Below are 17,137 nucleotides of genomic sequence, written 5' to 3'. Positions count from 1 at the left end.
ATATCGAAACCTGTTTAACCTGAAAAACATTAAACAGAAAGCATTTAACCTGTATGTGAAATTAATGAAGTGATCGGAGTTTCTTGATGATGACTGAAACAACCTATAGTGAGCGTAATGTTCGTTGTCTGATATTCTAACATCCAAGACAGGTCAGTTGAAGAGTGCTTAGGACCAAAAATAAAATAAAATATAAGGTCCATAAATGATGTCTTACTATCGGTGTGGAGAACCAACACAATTCAGCCATCATCTACATGGAACTTTATTAGTGACTTCTGGTGATCCCATTGGTATGATTCTAGTTTGGAATCAGAAAGTGTAGTGAACATTCGTGAATTAGACCAACGACATAGTCTGACTTGGGGACACTCAACAGAAACTCAAAGATTGACACTAATAAAACTTTGTTGAGGAGGTTTGGTATAAATTTCCAGCTCTTTCCAGAGTTTATTTCTGGATTTTGATGATGTTCATGTACAAGACCAAAGTAACTGGGACAAGGAGGGCTTTTGGAGCTTAGTCTAAAGTTGTAAATGTTACGGATATATCCAAGGAAGAACTAGCTGAACACTTATAGCCACATAAGAATACTCGTCTCTAACTAGTTCGATATAGTATTCAACTAGGTGTAAACACAAACATATCTGTTAGCAACCTACATCAAAATGTTTAGAAAATGAATAGTGAATGTTTAAAATATTTACTGAATTGATTTCTGCAGCTAAATATATCTCGACAGGGTCCGAACGCGATAGTGATTCGAGGCAACTTAAGCGTAAACAAAATGCTTGTGTAGCAATTGAAAGCAGAAAGGATGGAAAAAGCAGCTGCAATAGTTAACATAGAATAGTTTTCCAGATTTATGAGATATATATATGTTAAAAGATCAGCTATCATTGAAACTATCTCGGAAATAGGTGGAGCTGTGATTTACTTTCAATCTAGGCGACTGGAATGATAGATTCAACACTTTGTGAAACAGCCTAAATTCGCTCCAGTTACTCTTCCCACTTGCTACTATTTACAGACACTTTGAACGAAAGACAGATATAAACCGTCTGAATCTAAGTGAATTTTGGAAGACAATAGCTAACTTAAAGCGAACAACAGGAACAAGATTTAATAAGTTGGTTTCAAAAGTCTTTATGAATGATGCATTAGCATTACCATTAAAATTGGTTTAATTACTAATCAGATCTTAAAAGCTGGATGCCGTTACACCTGAGTGTTGCGATCGTCCTCTAAGAAAGGAGATCCTTTTTTGATAGCCACGGACGAATCACTCCAACTAATATGGCGTCTAAAATATTAGCTTTCTTAATCACCTGACGCTTAAATGTAGAATGGTAACATTGAACCAGAGAAAGCTATATAGATTTTAAACACAGTGGTGGAAGTATTAGCCAAATATTTGTAAGTTAAAATGTTCTAAAAAGATATATACGGACGTCAGATTTAGTCATATTAAACAGTCAGATTCCAATCACGTTAAAAAAATGTTTGTAAACCTACTGAAAGTTCTTTGTTTGGGTACTATTGGTAAAGCTGGATATTACGGTAAACTACCAATTCGATTATCTGCATCAAGTGCAGTTCATGAAAACTGATAAATTCTCTAGTTTTATCTAATTTTATGAAAGGTATACCTCCAAAAACAACACTTTTCTATCTGACTTTCCGAGGATTGATCTCTTACTTATAGAGCTAGTCGGTGACATAGTAGGTAGATAACAGTTTCATTTAGTAAAGTAAATGAGTCTTTTCAATAGCTTGAGCAACAATCTGAGATAGTTTGGGATGAGTTTGTCTACCACTAATTCAAAAACTCATCTGTATTAACTTTTAATCTGACTATAGAGATTAACGTAGTCCAACTTGTCAATCAGTTCATTTATCCTGAAAATTACAAGTCTTAGTAAGTTGGTGGCTGGCGAAATCTTGGCACCGATCAAAAGTGTTAATTCGCTTACACCAACTTGCTTTGGATGTATAGAGATGAAAATAATGGTGACAAAATCATTGCCAAATAAAGATTCATAGTCAGAATGTCAATAGCAATCATACACATCCTATTGAACATTAACCTCTATTTAACAGAACAAACAATTAAAGGTGAACATATCAAAGGGTATCAGTAATAGCCTCTGGATAAGTGTTTGAATGTACTACAAAAACATACTACTTGTTGTTAATTACCATCTCATGTGATTAATATAAATGAGATTTATTATCTTCACAATATTTTCATCAGGAAAACCATAATCACTTCTATAACAAGAGGTTATATTACTTATAGTGAACAGTTTAAGTCACTTTTTAGTGAACTATTAACATAAAATCTATGCTTATCAGAAAAACGTTTTACATGTAACATTTTCATCTTCAAAAACGCTATCAAATTGATTTACAAAGAACTCATAAACCTTTCAAATCAGAAGAAACTATCTTGTTATGTCCCGATAAGTATAATGAATGGTAACTTTTGGGATCCATTTATGGACAAATACTAAACGTATATTTTTATCGTATAATTGTTAAGTAACTATACTATGCATATTCATATTCTTCTTATCATAAGCTTTATTTTGAACTATGAACTATTATTATACGTCTCACCATTCTTGAATTATGCCCTGTCTATTAATCACTACCTCCCTCATTCACAGCCACTTTTGGTCAAATCTTGTACAAATGTTATTTTCTATTTTATGGTACGTTGTGGTCTGTTTGATTGAAATGCTTGAAATAAATAATTCATATCGCAGAGGCTGGAATTTGTGTTCTGGACTTAACTGGCTGGGCTAGGCACGAAGCAGGGCCAGTAAGGACTCTAGATTGCCCATACGGGTTTAAGCGTCATTGATCCGATCGATATGTCACTGCTCTCTAATTGGCGGTACCGTTACGTTATACATTAACAGGGCACATAGTTCACAAGTTATAACATATCTAATTTACAACCAAATGAATATGATTTGCCGAATATATTGCCAACACAATGTTATTATAAAATAAGGATAACTTCAGTTAGACAACGGCTCCATTCATTTGCCATTAGAGCTGGTTTACTGAAGATTCTTTTTAGGCCTGTGCACATTTTACTGACTAATTAAATGTAATCTAGTCGACATAATTTTTAAACTAAATACTAATTAAATAAGTCATTTCATTCGATAAATTAGCTTACTCAATTATTACAGTTCCTATTTTATCGATCCAGATGACTTTTCTAAGGCTTTTGAAGGGCATGAAAACGAAATCATCCTGTTAGATTTAGTTATACCCTTATGATATAACTTTCCAGAACGATTTGGGATTTATTTGGTCAATGAGTTCTCAAATTTACAGAATAGATGATAACTTTAGGTATTTTACCTAAATTTAGTAGATTTTGAATTTAAAAGTTCTACAAATAGCTATTGATCCAAACTAAACACAGACCATGTTTAACACTATTCAATCAGCACATTGAACTTCAGTTATGGAATAACCATAAATAAAAGAATGTTTAACTGTAATTCAGTTGTTCAATAACTTGATTTTTGGCACTGATAACAGATTCTAACATTTATCACTGATTTTGATTTGTCTAATACCTTAGTGCGTAACGTTTACACAAGTGTAATTTCAAAGTGAGTACAATAATCGGTACTTCGTTAACAAACTGAATTAGATATAACTTACATTAGGTGAATGATAAATCACTTAATAACTACTCCGTAATTTTCACCAATAATCAAACGCCAGTATTAGAACGAATGTCAAACAAATTGTGAAACACCTCAAGTCGTTCTAATTAGGATAGTCTAATGGCATGTTTCTACGCAAAACTATGTTGCATATTATCAGGTCATCAGTGAATAAATATAAAAAGATACAAGGTGACTATCGCATAAAATATTACCTGGTGTGGACGTGAATATCGATCAATCCTGGCAAATAGATTATTTGACTGGAAGTTATTGAATGCAATGGAAGTAAACGATGAAGGAATGATTGTTTATATACGTTATATTCATTGTCTTCAGATTTTATTACTGTTTTATTTGCATTCTGTCCATGAAAATAACGGTAAAGAGCTTCGATTAGGAGTTTAGCCAGTTTTACATCAGTTAGGAGAGGTACATTTGTGTCAACGGCAAGACGTCTAGTTTGATAGCCTAAATGAATTTTATGAACGAAAAAGTTACTAATAATAGATGCGAATCACCAAACAACATGCTGAGTTTCGTAAATCTTTTGTAACTTGATTAGCTTTTGATTGTAAATTGCTGATGCAAAAAATAAATGTCATATACCAAGGTTAAACCAGAATGAATCTACTACAGGGATTAAAACTGCAATCGAAATCCGTTTACTCAAAGAAATTCAGAGATTTCAATGGCGATTCATAACAATTGCAGTGAAGGTAAGAAAAATGTATCCTTTCATATTATATTCGATTTCATTAAAACAGAATTCCAAAATTTGTTCAGCGTCTTACACAAAAAAACTTCATTGTATATGATTTTTGAATTATAATTACTATAAAGAGACAATCTCATAGCATTTCAGCAACGCAGAGTCTTGAGTATAAAGGAATGTATAGATATTACGTATTTGCTGCCCACAGTACTCTGGTACAGTTGAGAGTGGGAAGGGTCAGTTCTCCCTCTCGAAATACTCTCACATGGCCACGCGTATACAACCTCTCTCAGAGAAGTCCTACTCACTGCCTTCTCGTAGCGGGAGTGTTGTTTACGAAATTCAGAGGACGAAAAGCGGATGTCCGGCGCTTTAACTGGGTTAGTGGACACAGAGAGTTCACCTAGAGAAGTTGGAAAACCCTGATTTCAAACCAATGGTGCACATGGGCTCCAGTATCCTGAAGGAACAAATGGTGTATGAATCTATTGTTGGTGACTGGCTACCACGGGACAGCATCTCTCAACGTTGCTCCACTGTCTTGTGGATCAGACCTTTAGGTCAAAGGCTCCAGGTGTGACCCCTTAAGAAAACCACCTGCTCCGGTCTGGGCAGCTGAGTAGTATCACAGCCAGCACACAAATCAAGTGGCTTGTGTGGTGCATATGTATTCGGTACACTTTAGTACCGAAATTTATGTGTTCAAATAAATAATATTTAAATAAGCTAAGTTGGTAGGTGAAACTCGAAAAAATAAGTTCACGCTTTTACACAGAAAAAATAACTTTTATTAACTGTTACTGCGTTTATCTCAACCTAACATGAGCATAGTCGAAGGCTTCAGGTGTGGCCCCGTAATAAAACCACCTGCTTCAGTTTTGAAGCCCGGACAGTATCCCAGGCCTCGTAAGAACCAAATGATTTGTTCGACGCATGTAAATTTGGTTCCTCTTTGTTCCAATGTTTATATGTCTGAATAAGTAAACGTGTTTGTTCCTAAACTAATTAAAGACGATCTATAAAATATAAGGTTAGGGAACTCGTATAGATTTAATCTATAATTTTCATTTCGATGTGTGGGCGAGAATGATAATGATTGATTGTCTGGTTAGTCAGACATGTAGATAGTCTGACATGTCAGATGAGATACATATTCCCCTATCCTTATTATTATTACTCACTCACTTACTATTGATTGTTCATTGTTGTTGAAATGTGTCGGGGTTTTGGTGCGGAAATATATTTGCGTTGTGGTCAGGCTAATCACGTGTTCTTGATCTGAGTTGTGTTGATGTCCTGTAGAATAGACACTGGGAGGAAATCTAGTGTAGATATTCGTCTAAGACGAAGTCAAACTGAGCGTTATAACACATTTATTTCAAAATACCTACAGTAGTTTATAATTTAGTACAGAATGTCCTGTTGCATTTTACTTGTAATATTTAATTAGTGTTCCTAATTTTAGACACGGTAAGTCTAGTGTGTGAATTGAAAAATTTTGTATAACCTGACAAAATGAGTGACATGTTGCTCACCACGTGTAACAAATGCTGAAAGACGTCGAGATCCCACTTTTTTCAATGATAAACTAACAATCAATGAAAACAGTTTATCTTTAAGATACTGCTGAATTGTACCGTCTTTTGAGTTTGCATCCATATTATTTTGAATTCTAAAAAAAAGTTTAAAGAAACCTAATTTAAGTAAATGTATAGCAACTATCCTACAACCAATTTCGACTGTGATTAATTTTCTGTCGAACCCTTTTATTAGCTTACTTAACAGACCACGTTATTTGAACAGTAACAATTCGTATATTTCTTTGTAGCGTTATGATCATTAGATCATATGACAGACTCCAGCTAAAATGTTGATCGCTTAATTATCACTCGATGATTCATCCTCCTTCCCTTGTACATATGTACTAAAATCCTATTATTAGTCCATGCTTTGCCTTATGAATTTGACTATAAATTTGCCTATGTAATTGCCCGTATATTCTTATTCGCCTCTCGCTTCGAATACGCTCGATGTGCTTATAGCTTTATGATCTACGCCATCCGCTAATAAATTGTAGTTGTCGTTTCTCATTGCCTTCTGATTTATATGCCATTGAGATTTATATTATAACGGTCATCGAGGTGATCGATTAACGAAGCAAAGCCACTAAAAATAGCTAAACAGCACCAATAATACGAGGGAAGATTTCCCACAACATATTAAACAACACGAGGCTAAAGCAAGAAATAGAAGATTAATCATAACATACAGTAAGAACATTTGTTCGAAATTCTCCTGAACATTTTTAAAGACAAAGTGAGCTTTGATTACAATGATAAATACCAAAAAAATTGAGGAAAATGTTACAAAAAGACCTCACTTATTATCAAAAATGCTTATATCTGATTCTTCGTAAGGCCATTCAACTGGGATGATCGAAATGCCTTGAGTTTGATAGAAGTCAGCAGTTCCACAGCTTCCGTATAATTTGTATCCAAGTAGGTGTAACTGTTTAACACTGTGAAACAAAGTATGATAAAGTTAAAAATAGAAGAATTTTTTCATTCCGGTGGTAATGTTACTTATCAACTAGAAATCACTGGATTAAAAACCGTGTCAGAACAAGCTGTTTACACTTCATGCAAATATACCTTGAGTCATTGGAATCAAATGATACAGAAAAGTAAATAAAACTCTTTAACTTAAAGAAAATAGGCTCTTATAGAGTATGATGAGGTGCGGCCAGCAGAGAAGACAGGAAGCGCGTTTCGTTACATTTGAAATTCGTCAGCTAAACATACACCTAGATTTCAATGTTAATGCTTACAACAGAACTCGAACCCAGTACCTTTTCCATCAAACGCCCGAGTTATCTGTTGAGGAACTTAGCTCAGATATCCACTAGCTTGTGCAACAAGTACGAATTTTAATTTAATTTTTAATGGATTGGGTTTCGGTGCCAGTGTGAACATCAATACTGAGATTCACGTACACTCATCTGACGAGACTTAAATAGAATGAAACCCGCATCCTGGATTCCATCTATTGTGTAGAAATTTGTGACAAAATGGCTGTATCAAGAGCCTGTATAGGAAGCACATATGACAATTAAGACTGATCGAAATGAAAATTATTTTTGTTTATTCTGATTGCACAAATCATTCTAGCTACTAGTGATGTAAGAATGAGTTGATATTAAGGCATTACTATACAGAAGATATCATAAAATCCTCATTATCATTAAATTTGTTTGCTAAGCCTGACCAGTTTTTTGATAATTCGGTTTATCAAGAAATTGTTCTGAAAATATGTTGAAACACATTCACAAAGGGTTTGTAAAAACTACTTATCTAATGAAATTCTTGAGTGAGTTCCGATGATGACATCTTCTAAGTTCCAGTTAGTTAGAATTTCCAGACATTATTCTAACTATTGTCAAGCAAATAACATTAGCGCAAATAAACAGTAGAAAATACTTTTCCGAAAGTTTAAGTTTGTTTTCTTAGTAATGAGATGCTAAGTATAACATGTAAAGTGTTTTACTGTTCCCATTCATCATAAAATATAAAAACGTCACAGAAAACACTGGTCTTTGGATAACTTTGATTTAAATGTTCTGACTTGCAGAGAGTAGGTAATCTAAGTTTATATACTTATAAATTGCTTGAAAGAAGGTAGTATTTGAAGAATTTTACTAACCTTGGAAGCATTTCCAATTTATGACGATAACTTCCTATAGATAAGAATACATTATCACCTGGTTTAGGAAGGAGTCCATTGGTATTACACAGTGCAGCAGCTTGTGCTAACAGATAGGCTTCATAGCGATCAACACCAAAACATGCTACTTCACCAGTACTGACCATTTCGACACCCAACAAAACATCAGCACCCAAAAGGCGTGCGAAAGAGAATACCGGAACCTTGGATATATAAATGTTTTTGCAATTTAGATATACATCAGTGAAATAAAAGTATGGTGTACAATACTATAATTTGTAGAATTTATGGCTTAGCTTTAAATGACTGATAGACTGTTACAAAAGAAGACTTAATCTTACCGAACGCTCGATACCAAATATAAAGGTATATAGCTTCTACAACAGATAGCCTTTCAACATATTTCGTTTTGTTTCTTCGACTAAGATCTTAAATCACGAAATACAAGACTGAAAATATGCTTCTATTTACATTTGCTATAATTATTTTTCAAAACGGTTACCGAAGATAGAATAACGATAATAATAGTAAGTACAGACTCAATTTTTCTATAAACCGAGAAATACCTAACACAAAATGACTTTAATCATAGAAGCATACCTTTACACCAACATATCCTACAGTGTTCTCCAAAACGTTGACAGATGGTTCAAGAAAGGACTTGGATAGAGACAATCTTTCCACCTTTGAACTATGTGTATCAAATGGGGGATGTATGGAATCACGTGCCGCACCAAGAATGGCTCGTGTAGCCGCTGCTATGAAATCATACTTTAGTGTTTTAGATACAAATGGAAAAGAACGGGAGACTCTTAAGTTAGCTTCTATGATTAGAAGACGATTGTCTTTAGCAAGAAGTTGTAGGTTGAATGGACCCGATACTTCGAGTTCATCTGCCAGAGCTCGAACTAGTTCTTTAATAAGCTTCAGAGTTTCTTCGTTGAGGTCTTGAGGGGGTGTGACAAGTGTTGCATCACCCGAATGAACGCCAGCATTCTCCACATGTTCAGAGACAGCCATTGCAACTAGGCGACCAGATTGTGCAACAGCATCAACATCTATTTCTTTGGCATCCAAAATAAACTGACTTATAACAACTGGGTGTTCTGGACTAATATTTTTTGCAGCAGTCAAGAATGTAATTAATTGATCATGATCGTTTGCAACATTCATAGCAGCACCAGATAATACGTAACTTGGTCGAACAAGACATGGGTAACCGACCTGTAAATCAAAATAGAACAAAAAGTTCTGAATGACAGAATATGATAAATAGTAGTACTAATAATAAGATATTTTTTATTCACCAATATTATTTTCGTGACTTAAATCAATCAGTTTAGTGAACATGTTGCCAAATTGATTTGTAATGCAACTTCAAGTCCATTCTGGTAGAGGTGAGATCAGTTACCTCCAACTGATTCATCAATCGGTAAGTCATGACAAAAATAGGACCTCACTCTTATTTTAATGTCATCGATGGGTTTTTAAAAATAATTATTTATCCTGAGACATGAAAAACAACAAGTACCAACTTCTTCTCGATACAGATAAACTTTCTTTCAACTATTTAAACTTAGATAATAAATTATCTAAGTTTATGCGTCACTCTAAATACTCTTCTCAGTTCAAAAGCGTGTTTTATGCAAATCGTCTTTTAGATCTACGTGCGTTTACTGTTTTAGTCTTTAATTTTGTATCCAAAGCTTTAAATCACGAATTTATAGACAATACTGCAGAGGTAAAGTATAATAACAGGGGTCGATATCCATTTAAGCTTTATAAGAATTACTGGCTGAGTTCAAACAAGCATCTACTGTAGAACGGTTATTGCCTATCAATACGATCACTGACTGAACTATTTAGTCGACCATAACAAACGATAAGATCTACTAAAAATTGTACGGTTTGTTTGGGACTGATTACAACTCAAATAAATAGATGCCGAGTTGAAAATCTACTTGATCAAATTTTAAAGGGGGTAAAGCCGATTTCTGAGAATAATATTTACCCATCTGGAAAGCACTTTTCAAAGAATAGCTATGGATCAATTATTCACGATGGGAATTACGTCATACTGTTGAAGATAACAAGATTATGAACAAAGTATAATATCAGAAAATAGAGAAACCTTGCTTACTTCTTCACAGAAGGCCTTGGCTGAATCAATATCAGTGAGTTCTTTCCATCTAGGCTGTGACAACCCGATACAGTCTAACAAACGTGAAAACTTGAAACGGTTTTCAGCATTGTCAATGGACTCAGCACTTGTACCGAGAATAGGTACACCCAAACGATGCATTGGCATAGCAATATTATTTGGTGTTTGGCCACCCATGCTTACGATAACACCTATGGGTGATTCGAATCTATAATTACAGTTAGGAATTAAGGATGACACACAAAACATAGTTAAATGATCTCATAGGAAGTATTTCAGTATCAAATTCAAGTTAAATCTCGGGCATAAAAGTGTTTTGTATAAAAGTAGTGATATACAAGAAATGAGTTACCAAAACAATCAACAAGTTGTTCACATCAAAAACTCGCACTCAAAATTTATTGCATCTGAATGATGGCCTGTCATATCAATGTAGTAGCAGTAGTTTTCTTTGTAAGTCCATGGGTCGAGATAAAAGATCTCCTTAGTGAACGTTGAACATTATCTGGATCATTTAAAGAGACCAAAGTACTTTGATATCAGTAGTGACATGGTAAAGTCATCCAGCTATTAACCATGGATCACAAGATCTAATCCAGCTTAAGCTACTTCAGTTCAGGCAGATGAGTAATATTACTAGATCTTGAGAAAAGACTTGTAGCTCAAGGCCTAATAAACGGATTTCTAGATTTCCTGAGTTGTTCTAAGGAGAAAAAGACAATAAAGAAACACTAACTGCAACACATCACATTTAACACAGTTCCGGATATCGTTTTGTTTATACTGAATAGTAAACCTCACTTCATCAACTGAGTGAGTATAAAAAGAATGATACCCAAAAGCATATTGAAATAATATTTTAATAGTATATTCAAACTGATTGAATTGAAGTGGTTGGAAGTTCATCAACCTGAAAATCAGTCGCATCTCATCAGGAGATTTACTTCAAAGGCATTTGCGGCCATCTGATCAACCTGCACACTACGATATATATATTACAGTTCTGAGGACATCAGAGAACTAAAAGTGCCACCAAGAATACAGATCTCACAATACTACATGGTAACTGTTTTTTGTCAACAATACCTTACTAAACGAACTAACAAGTCGTTAGGACGTTTATTTGTTTAATTAGTGAAATAGCAACGAACTAGTAAGGTAATTTTTAATTAAGGTACAGAGTTTCATTCGAATCACTTAAGTAATAACTGGACTGCTTGGAAAACCTCTTTTTTCAGAAACGTACAATTTCTGTGAAATAGAACGTCAAGTTACTTAAAATGATTGGATTATATGAGACTTACTCATATATATCTAGAACACGTTCAAGAGATAGTTCATCAAAATAGAGTCGGTCACACATATCAAAGTCAGTTGATACAGTTTCGGGATTACAGTTGATGATAACTGTTTTCCATCCCAGGCGTCGAAGTTCTTTGACACAGCCGACAGCACACCAGTCGAACTCAACACTAGAGCCAATACGATAAACTCCAGAGCCAAGAACCATAATGCTTGCTTTAAAGCAAAATTAAAACAATGGAAGGATAGTGTATATATAATTGAGAAAATTGTCCTAAATAGTAACTTTCGGTCATTCTCTGTCTGACTAAGGTTCTCTTTACAAACATTTATCTTCCACTCAAAAATCTACTAACTACGACTTTGTCCATTTTACATTACTTTACTCAAAGTGCAAGTGAATGTCTACGCAACTTTAGTGGCCAGGCAATGAACATGTATGTTGAGTAGATTTACTTGTTTGCTGTCTTCAAGCATTTATTTGTCTGTCACTTCTAATTTGCCTGCTAGAGCTAACTGTAGTAGGAACTTTTAGTATTAAATGTCTCGGAATTCATCTAGCTGTACAAATATACACCTAAAAATGTCATTGTCTTGGTGATACTGTCTTTCTTCACACCTATGTTTTATACTAAGGCACAAAACCCCAGCAATACTCTTCAAGAGCAATGAGCGAATGCAAAATTTGACTGACATTATGTTTGTGGGATTTTTATCAGATCCACTTAGAGATATTATCTAGTGGTATTGTGGTGACATGACCCATATTGAAGTGTCGTATATAAAAGTTTAACTCCACCTGTAGCCAATCCACGGTTATAGCTGGTCCTAGGCCAGGGTTAATGAACAGAGTTGAACATGAGTTCGGTAACCCCACCCCGCTGAAAACAACTTTGCCAACAAAACGCCGACTAGATAAAATCATTCAAAAAATTCAGACTCTGTCCTGGAAGTTGAAGGATCTTCATTTAGAAGAGTTATGACGCCTCATAGTGAAGGACGAGATTCCTAGGAAGCCACGAACCTGATGTCCTTTCTAATAACTATAGTAACAATCAACAAAGATACATGGGATGTTTGGGCAATGTGGGAGACCGGCGAGATCAGTAAAATTACTGCGAAAATGACGAGTTACAACTCGGTGGTGTTAGAACAAAGAGAGGAACTGATATAGCTTCGGACCACCACCTGTTTTTGGCCAAGATGAAACTAAAGCTAACGAAGCATTGAGCAATTGGAGAAACAGCCTTACGAAGGTTTAGTACAGCCTTTTGCGACATACTGACAAACTCAGAAAACTCAAGACAGCTCTCAGTAACAGGTTCCAAGTCTTACAAGATCTACAGAAGGAAGAGGAAATCACTATGGAGAACAACTGGAAAGGTAATAAACAAGCTATGGCTTCAACGTGCCAGAAGGCGCTGGATTGCAAGAAGCACCAGTACAACGAGTGAATTTCTATTGATACCCCGGGTAGGACTCAATAAATGAAAAACAAGACGCCAATTAACAACAGCCAAGCAAGAGCAGGGAAACCTAAAGCACAGGTCAGATACACGGAAGTAAACAAGAGAATGAGGAGGTGTAATAGACACATAGGTGGAAATACGTGGGAGACAGCAGAAAAATATCCAAAAGAAGGAAATATAAAACAACTATATGACACAAAGAAGAAACTGACAGGGAAATATTGTAAACCAGAGAGACCAGTCAATAATAGATAAGTCAACTCAGTCACTGACATTCAGAAACAGAGGAACAGGTGGGTGGAACACTGAAGAACTCTTGGATAGATCAGACTCACTGAACCCACGAGACATCGAAGAAGCACACACAGACCTTCCTATAGATGTCAACTCACCAACGATCGAATAAATCGGCATGGTAATCAAACAAATCAACAGTGGGAAAGCAGCAGTTGGACCAGACAACATACCAACCAAAGCACTGAAGTCAGACATAGAAGTAACTGCAAACATGCTCCACATTCTATTCACGAAAAGTGCTTACATACCAGAAAGAAGAATGCCACATCAAGATACGAAAGACAGGAGATCTCAACTAGCATGAGAACTACAGGGGCATCGCACTACTATTGGTACCATGAAAATTTCCCAACAGAGTATTGTTGGACCGAATGAAAGATTTGGTAGACGTCAAACTCTGAGATAAACAGGCTGGATCCCGTAAGGATAGGGCGTGTACAGACCAAATTGTAACACTACTGTTGGTTAATTATTTATTCTCTAGTGAAGTGGTTTATACTGAGCCACGAATCCTAAAAAAAACCCAAAAATTTAATTCATCTACTCATTGGGATATTACAAATATATTATTTTTATTAATACTACGGACCATTGTTGAACAACCAATTGGATGGAATTTATGACTACACATCAACTATGAGAAGGCACTTGACAAAGTGGATAAGGGGACCTTGAGGAACCTTCCTCAACGTTATGGTGTATCTGAGAAAAAGCGTGATCCTAAAATACAACACAACGGGCACTAACCAAATAACACTTGATAAAGAAGCTCTGGAAAAGGTGGAAACTTTCACTTACCTCGGCAGCACCATCGATAAACTGGGACAATCTGATACAGATGTTAAGGCACGCATTAATGAAGCAAACACAACATTCTCACGTTTAAAGAAAATACGGGACTCAAAACAACTATCAGCCAGAATCAAAGAATCTTCAATACAAACGTCAAGACAGTTCTATTGTACGCAAATGCAACTTGGAGAACTACTGCAACCATCATCATAAAGGTACATTTATTTGTAAAGAGATGTCTACGCAAGATACTCGCGAACCATTGATCGGATACAATCAGTAACAACCTACGATGACAGAGAACAAATCAACTTACTTTCGAAGGGGAAATTAGGAGAAGACGCTAGAGACTGGTAGGATGTACATTGCAGAAATCACCAAACTGCATCACAAGGCAAGCCCCAACATATGAACTTCTGAAGAAGAAGAAGAAGAAGAAAGGAAACGAAGGAGACCAAGAAAGAGATTGCTGTGGGAATTGGAACCAGATATCAAAGGAATGAATAGCAATTGGAAACAACAGGAAAGGATGGCCCAGGAGAGAATTAGTTGGAGGATCATGGTGGGAACCCTGTGCTTCACCAGGTGTAAAAGTTGAAACATATCAAATATTGAACAATCATGTGGTACATCTTTTCAAAAACATAGGTTTAATATTTAGGTGTTTATAAATAACAAGCAGACAAAATGCTCTAAACACACGTAGTGATAATATGAAAACATTCGATGTCAGGGTAGGAATATTGAAACTATTCACTGTGATTTGAAAATAAATAATGTTGGAAAACTTTAGATAGGAGCTAAAATTTACATTAGGTGTATTGGCCTGGAAACAAAGAAAACACTATTATTATTGGTTCTGTATTTTTATCAATGAAATATAATAAATCATTGCACACAATCAACATCATTAGAATGGGATTTTCAGCATATAAAAATCGACTAAGGAATAGGTTATATAAACTTACATTTTTGCTCAGGTGAGACATCATGAATTTTGGTCACAGTCATGCACTTTAATAGTAAGTCTATCATTTCCTGTGATACTAAAGTTTCTGTTTGACCGTCGTGGAAGGATTTGAGTAAAAGTTGAATATTTCCTAATGGAATATCTGCATAAGTTGTGTAAAGATAATTTGTAGTTGCAGGCCACTCTCCTGCCACAGTGTCGACTAAGCGGATCAGTGGCTTTAAGTTAAGGTGTTTACGAAACCAACGAACCATGACTGAAGTCGAACGTAAAGCACGAGCTAACTGGATATCACTGAAACCAAGCCTTTTAGCAATCATCACTTTTTCAGCATGTCGCACTAAAGTATGAAAGGAGCTCATGTCTGGAACGGTTGTTGGTATACATTCTAATAACTTCATAGCATTTGGGAGAGCTCCGTCATGTAGCTAAAAGTTAAAGGTTATAGGAATCTCAAGTCAAATACGAGACATAGGTTTATTTATCGTGTTGATAAAAAAAGCAAATAATTATTATTTCAACTGAACCTTCAAAATTTCTGTTAAATTGAGTATAACTTAACATTTTATGGTTTATAAAGTAATAGGATGTCGATTTAGTAAAAGTACGATAAAAACGTATGATTACATTACTGAAAGAACGACAAATCGGTTGGTATATTTTAGCTTGATTCACAGTGATCTAATTTTTGCCACAAAACTTCAAAACAAAACTAATATCATAAAGTTTGACAGACAGTTTATTTTATGCATACGCTTTACTGAGTTCGGATGTTACAATTAAATGACTAGACAAACATAAAAATAGTACTACGCAACCCTAACTTATTTGAGCATTCACGAAGTGAGTGTTTACATATCTTCACTACTAAATCAAGTGTACTGTGTTGCCATGAAACGACAGGAAGCTTGGTGTAAATGTGATAGATGAACCAATTAGTTATTGTACATACCTAGGAAATGTATACTTACAGTTAAAATAAATTATAATACATATAATGAATCCAATATATTACCAAAAAGTTAGATACGTCAGAAAACAGAATAATAATTGATTGATTTTATCTGAGTGTTTAAGTATAATTTTGAACTTTGAACCACTAGATGTGATGGATTTATCGGTACTAAATCGGTTTTATTATGAGTTAAAAATTTCTACTCATGATGTAAATGTATTAGTAAAACGATAGTAATCTCAGAAGTAGTCTTGCACTGACTGGAGAGAACAAGTATGTTTATTTTAATAAACCACTAAGGGATAAATAAGTTATAGCAATTTCAATCATTTTAGACAGTATATACAAACAAATGGCTTTATAGGTATCATTACTAGGGTTTGATTTGATAATTTCGAATAAGTTGAGCATTGGGTAGATTGTCATAAATAAATAATATATTTGTCATATCCCAATGAGTAGAAAAATTCTGAAGTGGCTTACACTAAGTCACGAAACGTCAGAAAATCTAATTTTTCTACTCATTGGGATATTACAAATATATTTATTTACAAATGGTTTTATTTGAGTGATACTACGTAAACTTTTAGTGCGGCAAAAAGCTATGCGAAAATATCCATTGTTTCAATGCTACTCTCTATGGTTAACATAAAAATTTAGTGCACTAAAATATTATTAAATATCAACAACTAAATGATATTAATCTTACCGATTCCAACTCTTTCGCACAGTTAACAATGGAGCGCATACGATAGAGAAACCATGGATCTATGGAAGTAAGCGCGTGAAGACGTTCGACTGACCAGCCAGATCGTAGTGCTGCAGATAATTTGTAGATTCGTACATCTGTAGGATCAGATAAATCATCTTCATCAGGAACTTCGAATGAGCCATCAAATCCAGAGACACTTTCGTTCGTCATTCTAAGAGATTTTTGTAAGGCCTCTTCAAAACAGCGTGCTATCGCCATTACTTCACCAACACTTTTCATGGAACTGCCAATTTTGCGACTCACCTTGATATAAATTTTTAAAACATGTCTTTTGTGAAAATCCGTCTGTACA

The 17,137-nt window shown here is 34.9% G+C and overlaps 1 protein-coding gene across 2 annotated transcripts in view; it reads right to left on the bottom strand.

Moving 5' to 3' along the window:
- The window catches only part of MS3_00005261 (uncharacterized protein), a 43,374-nt gene that overhangs the window by 14,840 nt on the left and 11,397 nt on the right, over window positions 1-17,137 (bottom strand). For both annotated transcript variants that reach the window (XM_051213289.1, XM_051213290.1), the window contains exons 11-19: window positions 16,783-17,088; window positions 15,117-15,546; window positions 11,593-11,806; window positions 10,268-10,496; window positions 8,728-9,351; window positions 8,107-8,330; window positions 6,788-6,925; window positions 5,943-6,079; window positions 3,908-4,163 (exon numbers count right to left, since the gene is read on the bottom strand). In XM_051213289.1, the coding sequence (XP_051069253.1) occupies window positions 3,908-4,163; window positions 5,943-6,079; window positions 6,788-6,925; window positions 8,107-8,330; window positions 8,728-9,351; window positions 10,268-10,496; window positions 11,593-11,806; window positions 15,117-15,546; window positions 16,783-17,088 (2,558 nt within the window). The remainder of the gene's footprint in view (window positions 1-3,907; window positions 4,164-5,942; window positions 6,080-6,787; window positions 6,926-8,106; window positions 8,331-8,727; window positions 9,352-10,267; window positions 10,497-11,592; window positions 11,807-15,116; window positions 15,547-16,782; window positions 17,089-17,137) is intronic.

Source organism: Schistosoma haematobium, chromosome 3, assembly GCF_000699445.3.
Source record: "Schistosoma haematobium chromosome 3, whole genome shotgun sequence".
Classification (NCBI taxonomy): Eukaryota; Metazoa; Platyhelminthes; class Trematoda; order Strigeidida; family Schistosomatidae; genus Schistosoma; species Schistosoma haematobium.
The sequence above is the reverse complement of the archived record's forward strand: the minus strand, read 5'-3'. Positions and strand labels throughout refer to the sequence as shown.